An 8,682-nucleotide genomic window follows, 5' to 3' on the forward strand; every position below is an offset into this window, starting at 1 on the left:
CTAGTCTTGCCACAAGTGAGAAAAATGTTACCCAAAACAACGTGCCCCTGAGAGAAAGTTATTTGCCCCTAAACCTAGTAACTGGTGATGCCACTATTTCTCTCTCTCTCTCTTTTTTTTTTTTTTTTTTTAACATTTAATGTCCTGAGTTTAAGTCATGAACTGAGGGTCGGTCATTAGGTTTGAAAGCCTACTTTATGTTGTCAGAAAGGTTCTACTTTATACATCTCTTAACCCAACAGGTCTGACAGTAATCACAGTGAAACTAAACTGAATTAAAAAAAAACACACACAGTATTATGATGTCATTGTATTTTATTCCTGAGGAGGAGCTTCATGGTAAAAGCCAGTGACACAAAAAATAAGTTTCTCCCAAACGAATGGCTGCCACGGGAGATTCAAGGACCCCCCCAAACACTCATGAAAGAATCAAAGCAACACTTGAAAGTGTGTTTTTTATGATTGAATAACATTACACCATGATGCAAACTTGATTTTACATAATGCTGCCCCTTTAAAAATGTTATTTCCGGTTAATTCCCATTTGTTCAAACTCTACATGCTGCTAAACTTTCCTCCAGTTTTTTAAGATGTTCCCTGCTGCTTCCAGAGTGCTGTCTTCCTGTAAAACAAAGAGAACACAAATCTCAGCTTAGAAAACCTTCCACTGCTCTGTGTAATAACGCCGACCAGTCACATTCATAAAGTCACACATTTTATATTTTTTTAAGATCCAGCAGTCTAGATCTAATCCTTCTATTGATCCACAGAACTGAATTTCTCATTTTAAAACGTAATAAGGTTTGTCTCCATGGTAGCAAACCAGAAAGAAATGAATGGTGGCACATTCTGCTCCATGGGCATTTTACGGCCTACCTTTATGAAGCACAAGCGAATATATTTCTCAAACTGCTCCTTGGACTCCTCTCCGACGAACGCTGTGACCGGAATAGCAGCTAATTTCTGTAAGAAACCACTTATCAGGACTTTGATTTATGACAATTTCCAGCATGAGTAATCTCACCAATAACTATTCTTACCTTTTCTTTAATCATCCACTTAACAAACTTGTAGTCGTAGGCTTCATCGTCGCCCATGTGGGACAGGTCTTGATCTAAAACAAATCCAATTCAGGGTTGGAAACGTTGCTCAGTGAACTAAGAACGAGGAAAAACTACAGTGTTGTAGTCTGTGACGAGGAAGTCTGACTTCGTGTTATTGTGGCGACTGATGCTGGAGTCAGTTTGGTCAGTAACTCACTGAGAGGCGTGACGTCCACCAGCATGAAGTAGCCTCCCTCTGGGATGACCGGAGTCATCCCGGCCTCCTGCAGGATGGCGGCCAGGCGGTCCCTCTTCCCCTCCAGCTCCTCAGCCAGTGAAGAGAAATAACAGTCGGGCTGACCCATCAGCTTATAGTTCAGCAGCAAACCCTGAGCCACTGCCTCCTGAACGGCAGCACAGAAAAACTGTCAGGTCCTTCTAAAGTCTTGATATTATTTCACATTTAGTCAAATTACATCCACAAACTTTCATTTTTCGTATTAGGACTTTATGTTCAACTGAGAACAAAACTGCTGTGGAGAGCAGAGAGGCAAGTAGGTCAGAGCCTGTGGTAGCCACCGCTAGCTAGAAAGTTAGAGTAACGCTTAAGTACTAATCACAAATATTAAATCCGATAATGCTAAAATGCTATACCAACATGACACGAAGTGGAAGCTAATGCTAAAGAATGCTAATGTCAACCATTTTGATTACCACCATATGTCAATGACATAAAGTGTTTGATATCACCCACGACCAGGTCAAATTTGGCATTGCACACCTACATGTACGGTTTAAACTTCAGGAAGTGATTCTTTGAACAGACCTTTCACTCATGGCTTCAGTTTTTAGTTGTTGGGTTTTGCTAAACCTGTTGCTGATTTTGTCCAGTTGACCACAGCACACAGGTCGTCATCTTGAAACCCCACACTGTGTCCCTTGGATATAATTTTCCACCCTCATGTCTTTCTCATGTAATGACAGGGCAGGGCCATGATGGCTGCAGGCTCAGGCACCTGTGTTATGTTGTTCTTTTTGTCTTTTTTTTTTTTTTTCTTTAGTTGAGTGGTTGTGTTTCTGTACGACGACAACAAAGGCTGATTCTGACGTCGGAAAATGTACACGCTATATAGCTCTACAGTGATGCATTCTGGGAACAAATAAACATCATTTGTTGCACCCACAAAAATTCTCTCAAAATAATTCATACATGTTACGATTTGCATATTCATTTAGTTAACACCTCTGACTGATCTTTTATGTAAGTGTATTTTTCTATGTACCTCATATGCTTGTTTGTTGTATACTCACCACTTGCTCAATAAAAATAAAAAAAGAGAACTTCAGGAGAGGAAATTGAACTGTGCAAACAGTCTTCATCCACTTCCAAATAGGAGCAGCAATATAAATGTCTAACTACTTGAGGAATTTTTAACAGTCGATAACAAAAACTTCAACATAGATGTCAAACTTTATTCAACTGAAAGTTTACTTAACAGCCGGATAAATGAGTGCTTTAGTAAGTATCCGGAAAAAAATATTTGTTGGAAGCTCAGTCCACTAAATGTTTTCAAAGTTAGTAAAACGCTAAAAAATTAGCTTCACTATTAGCGGAAATGTGCCCACTATTCTCCCATCAGCTCTGAATCATGTTTATTAACCCTAATTCAACCTCATCTTCTTCTGTAAAACATACAGACACATATTTTTACAATAAATATTTAACGTTGGTATTTTCCACCACATTTTATATGCTTAGATATAAAATGTTAGTACATCGAGAGCAAACTGGAACCAAATTGAAAGTCTTTGCATTCACAAACTCGGTCAACAAAAGCAACAAAGATTTGCTTCTGGAAAACAAAGCTTCCATTTCCGTCCTCTGTGAGACTTTGCCCCACCGTGTGACGGCCAATCACAAAAAGTCCTCATAAAAAAACATCGAGGTTTGTCGTTGTAACCGACTAAATATGAAACAATTCAAGAGCCATGAGTTGTTGTCGTTGGCTGTGTGTGACGTACCTGTAGAGGTGTAGGGCAGGTGTACAGAGTGTTCTGCATGACGGTCTGCAGGTGTTTTATCAAGTGCTGAGGTCCTATAGACCAACCCAGCTGGAACAAACAGGCAAACAGTGCACAACATGAAAGAAAAGCTCATTAGGAAACCGAACTCTTGATGGAGCGTTTCCTCACCTTCCAGCCGGTAACACTAAAGGTCTTCCCTGCACTGCCGATGGTTATGGTTCTGTCCCACATTCCAGGCAGAGTGGCTGCAGAGAGACAACCCTGTTCCAGGTTATTATTTACTTTTATTATAAAGCATACACCCAATTACTTTTGTCTTTCCTAACTTCTGTCAGTAAGCGAACCAAAGTGGAAACGCACCGATCTTGACGTGCTGGTGTCCCTTAAAGACGAGCCACTCGTAAACCTCGTCGCTGAAGCACAGCGTGTCGTGTTTGATGCAGAGGTCTGCGATCACCTGCAGCTCGCCTCTGGTAAAAACCTGCAGGAGAAAAAGTACGGTGGGCGCAACAAGTACCACCAGTCCAGTGAGTGGTGGCCCGTGCGTGTACTCACCTTCCCTATAGGATTGTTGGGCGTATTGATGATGATTGCTTTCGTCTTGGAGCTGAACTTTGCAGAGAGCTCGTCTGGGTCGAGAAACCAGTCGCCACTTGAGACTGTCTTCTTTCCAGATTTCTGCAATATGGCAGAGAAAAACTTACATTATGAATCCAAACAACAACCCCAAGGAGTAATATGGACCAGTTACGCATTTATCAATGAATATATGCAAACTTTCCAAAAATAAAAAATAAAAAGCATGTCTGCTGAAAAATTGTGGTGACTTTGGCGCAAGAGAAGAAAATGAGAAAAAAAAACCCAACAACAACATACTGCTGCTGACTTTATATAGAAAAGGGCTAAGGATAAATCTGAATTTCACCTTTGTTTTAAACTTTTGGGCTTATGTACCCTTTTAGTACAGATCCTACACAATGTTTTATAAATGAGACACCAGGACTATCACAAAACATAGAACTGATTCCCTCCTCCAGTGATGCTGTGGACCACATTTCTCTTCCAAAAGCTCTTTGAAACGTGTGAAGTGCGCAACGTGTCATGACAACGTCCAAACACCGAGGGATTAGTAGAATAATTCTCAAAAACATGATCAAAATCAACATACATATGTTTATCTGACCCAAAATGCACCTGGGTTATCAGTCCCCAAAGCTACATTTTAAATTCCTGTTTGGTGGGACAGAGAAGAGAGCAATTTCTAATTTTCAACAGTTTCTGGGATCGACTTCCAGATGAAACTTACAGGCCGTAATGGGATCAACACAGGCTTGGCTCCGGCCATTCTGACCATCGGTACGTAGCAATCAAAGAAAGGTTCCACTATGATCACCTGTGGAAAGATTAGATGATGAATAAATCTACTATATTGTCACACGTACATGGTTATAAATGTACATACGGAAGTTCACCTCATCTCCTTCATCCACCAGGCCCTGCATGGTGCTAAATAAGGAACCATAACCCCCGACTGTGACCAGGATTTCTTTAAGAGGGTCAACCTGGCGACCGTAAACCTTCCCATACACCTGAGAAAGGGCCTTCACTAAGGATGGGTGACCCTGTTGAATCAGTGGAGAGGAGACAGTTAATATTGAATCTGTCGATATCAATAACTGATAACACAAAGAGTAAGGAGTTTTATCATAAAATATGTCCTGCCTGCAAAATCAGTGTACCTGCAGCTTTCTACAAATCAAATTTAAGGCTTATTAATGCCACCTGGAATGAAATTTAAGACTGAAAAAACTAAATATGGAGAATGGTTGGGGGATCTTGCTGCATTACAATGAGGCATAGAAAATTCTATAAAATTTCTGGGGACTGTTTGTGGATCTTGGCAGCAGCTTTGTTCTTCTCACACTGCATATGGCGCTAGACAGCCTTAACCCCCGTAGTGCCTAGCTTAAAAGGTTTTTTGTTCTCTTAACCTCGTACGTGTTGGCAGCTCAAGTGAGCAAAAGAAATCTCTTCCAGCCTACTGGAGATAAACTTGCACCAATGATAGATGCAAACAATGCTAGCAGAGGCATATTAGCAGCAAGTTAGCGGTAGCATCAACCGCCTCGAGCCACAGAATGGAATCAAGATGATTGTGGGCACTTCAGACCTTTCCCTGACAGAAAAGTCCCCAGAGGAAAAAAAAAAACATTAAATACTCTTGCCATGACAAAAATCTGTGATTAACATACATAAGAACAACTTATATATATATATACATATTTAAGACATTTTAAGACCTTAATTTTCTACACACAGTTTAATACTTTTTGAGGTGTCTTTGCGCCTCCGTTGTTTTTATTTTTTATGTGTGAGCTTCTCTGTGAGAAGGATTGCAAGAGTTCTTTAAACCTACAAAGCCTCTGGTGTACTGGTTCATGCGGTCCACTGACACGGCCTTCGCCAAAGCCTCCTTGACGTAAGAAGGAGGGGGGATGTCTGGAAAGCCCTGGCCCAGGTTGACGATGGATGGGTCGGCTGCTACTGACGTGAACGCCACCCTGTGGAGAAGGGGTGAACTGTTACCAGAAGAACAGAGCTAATATGCATTTAGGACTCTGGTTTAGGAGTAAAACACTGCGAAATACTGATGCTTTCAATCGAATGGAAATTTGATTGATTGAACTCTGTTTATTTTCTGTTTTAATGAAATTTGCATAACCATCCTTATCTGTTTGACATCCATAGGATGGCATGTATTGTTTAGTGATACCAGTAACTAAAAATCACCAAATCCAATTAAAAACCAAGCACATGAATATATCTGAAGCTGTGGAACTATCGACTTCCAGTGACAGACTTCTTCAGAGCTCGAGCAGCAACAGCAGCAACCACCTGTACTAAAAGGTCACAAACTGGGAGAAGGGGAGAGGAGTTCGCATAAATAATCAGGCATCAGCCGACAGGGCTTTAGAAAACAAGAAAGAGGACGATTTTAAACTGAAATCAAAACCAAAAGGGTCAACGTATACCATAATAAGCTCTAGACATGCGTTTTACAATATGAACACAGTAAATAAATCTAAAGTTGCTTAAATGCTTTAATTCTTCTTCACTTACCAAACATTTTTGTCCAGTCCCTCAATTCTCTTAGCATGAGTGTGCCTTGACGCCATTACAGGCTGTAAAAGAGAAACAAAATGCATCTCACTGCTCGAAGTGCTAACTACGTTAATGTTTGGCGCATTCCGCGTAGAGCCTCTTAGCCAGGCCACAGAGTGCACTCAAGAGAGCAGCTCAAAGTGGGTTAGTCATCAACTGTAGGAGTCGGCTATGCCTACAGCTTTGAGGAGAGTTTATTCCATGTCAAACACCAACCGTGCGCTGCTTGTGTGAAGCTGTGTGAAGTGTTTTCTACCTGTGAAGAGCAAAACCTCCGGCAGCTTGTGGGAGACGAACGACATGTGAACCTGACGCCGTTCAGGATCCGCCGCGTAAAGCTCATCCTGGAGGAACAGAGAACAAAAGCTCAACACAAAAGCTGGAAAAATGAGGATTACTTTTGGATACTTCGCTAAAATGTCAGGTTCTGATTAGATATTTCAAAACTTTTTTTTTTTTTTAGTTTACTTATTTTTTCACATTTCACAATAAATGGGATTACAAACAAAAACCTTCATTGACCTGATTGCAAAACTACACCACATATTTAAAATCTGAATAGTTGCAGAGAGGTTGCACAGGTTTAGAAACATCACAAATAAGAAAGGTATCAGTCTGAAGAAGGGAACAGAAAAAACTCAAAGGATTATTTATAAAAAATGACTCAGTAAATGCCGTCTCCAATAATTCAAAAAAAAAAAAAAAAAACGGGACAAGAAGAACATTAAAACAAGACATACTTGGAATACTACAAGGTTTCCCCCAGAAAACTTGCTAAGCCTGGTGGTTGGGCGCTAGAGCAGTCATTCATCCAGTGGTCCGTCGTGTTTTTGAGTTAAAAATTGTTTAAAGTTGACAGGAAATTTGGAAATATCACTTGATAATTATGTGCTACTGAAAGATTGAAAGATCAACACCTAAACACAAAATATAAAGTCTTAAAAAGATGCAAACATATTAGAAAGACAAATAAATAAGCAACCCTTATCCTGGTGGGGGCACAAGTATAGCCTGGTGGCCCGCCAGGCTTACGATACACCGGGGGAAACCCTGAACTAAGTTGTTGTGACGATTCTTCTTTGTTTTGTACAGATTGTAACAGATATTTTGTTTTCAACCACTCTGTAAAGAATAGGTGTCCTGTTATATGTTGCGGAAATTTTAAGGGATTTAGCCTTTATTTCATTTATTTTAATTATAATTACCTGCCACTTTGAATTTGTAGCTTTTATTTGTGTATGTAATGAAACAGAAATTAAATGGCAAAAAAAAAGTAGCCTGAAGGTAACTTATTAAATTTCTGAACATACACAGCTAAATAAGGTGTAAAGTGTTAATTAAAGCTTTCTAGTGAGTTAATTTAAGTATACATTTCATAAATTATTATTTATAAAAATGTGGTATTTGTGGAGCGCCATAAAAATTACATATAGATTAAGTGAATCATTCATTTGTGGATAAATAATTTTTTTTTTTTTTTACTAATAAAATATGTAACTATTGCAGTTTAAACATGAACGCTTCTAGCGGGTCGAATCAACTGTTCCTTGGCTGTTGTTAAAATTTAAAACACAAGGTGGCGCCAATGTGAGTTTTAACATTCAATGGGGGTTCATGAAATAGGGGCAAAGTGTCAAGTCATGTGCACTGAAATAAACCATCAGGCTCACATAGATAAAAACTGTGGAGGTTTTCACCAACATGTTTGCAGCACAGCGGCGTTTTCCGTCACTGGCCAAGTCTTTGCCACAGACAGCTGCTGCTGGAAAGCCAGCCGGGAAGCTAGCTAGCACTGGCTAATGGTAGTTAATGTTATGGCTGCAGGATCTGACCTCTGTTCGCTATGCAACTCTGTGATAAATGCCTCTAACAACAGTCAGCCCATAAGATACGAGTTGTACGCTCTGAAAGAGCTTCAGCTAGCAGAGCAGCAGCAACAACTTACTTACTGTAGCTGTGCTGTTCAAACCGAGCTCCAGTTTTCCAGCAGGACACTTACTTCTCTTCTCACACGCTGGAAAAGAGAATGCTGCGTTTGTAAACGTCGGAAGTGGCGTTTGGGGGGAGTGAGGGTGAGACATGGGGGGGGGGAAATGTATTTAATGATAAGATTGTAAAGCAAATAGACAGACAGTCGTGTTGACCGTTAATGTCACCGTGCAATATTATAGGTCGCGTTTTTTCCTCGTCTTTTCTATTCTAAATGCAATATTGTACCTATTTCTGACATAGTGACCCGTGAAATAGAACCGAGAATTAAAGGTATCATACAAGTTAGTAACTGTAAGAGCGGTGAATCCTTTTTTGAAAAATAAGTATTTATTTGACGTTGTAAAGGAGTCTAGGAGTGATTCTATACGTACCGTCCATGAAGGCAACACTGCCCCGAACACTGACGCTCACTTCGTGTATTTTCGGAAAGACTCGGCGATGAACTCTTAAACCTACCAAA

General features: G+C 40.1%; 1 protein-coding gene across 2 annotated transcripts; it reads right to left on the bottom strand.

Annotated features, from left to right (window-relative positions):
• Window positions 1–445: 445 nt before the first annotated feature.
• On the bottom strand, window positions 446–8,296 carry LOC116726503 (kynurenine--oxoglutarate transaminase 3). Of its 2 annotated transcripts, none has more exons than XM_032573266.1 (14): window positions 8,180–8,296; window positions 6,487–6,574; window positions 6,189–6,250; window positions 5,485–5,629; window positions 4,541–4,690; window positions 4,375–4,461; window positions 3,624–3,746; window positions 3,429–3,549; window positions 3,237–3,313; window positions 3,066–3,155; window positions 1,261–1,447; window positions 1,041–1,114; window positions 877–963; window positions 446–622 (listed from the first exon to the last, which is right to left on the bottom strand). In XM_032573266.1, the coding sequence occupies exons 2-14, from the start codon at window positions 6,571–6,573 to the stop codon at window positions 566–568; spliced, it is 1,347 nt and encodes a 448-aa protein (XP_032429157.1). In that variant the 5' UTR covers window position 6,574; window positions 8,180–8,296; the 3' UTR covers window positions 446–565. The 2 variants fall into 2 exon arrangements, with proteins under 2 accessions (XP_032429157.1, XP_032429159.1); XM_032573268.1 differs by having other exon boundaries at window positions 8,176–8,295.
• Between the last annotated feature and the right edge of the window lie 386 nt (window positions 8,297–8,682).

The sequence above is a fragment of the Xiphophorus hellerii genome, chromosome 9 (genome assembly GCF_003331165.1).
Source record: "Xiphophorus hellerii strain 12219 chromosome 9, Xiphophorus_hellerii-4.1, whole genome shotgun sequence".
Taxonomy (NCBI): domain Eukaryota; kingdom Metazoa; phylum Chordata; class Actinopteri; order Cyprinodontiformes; family Poeciliidae; genus Xiphophorus; species Xiphophorus hellerii.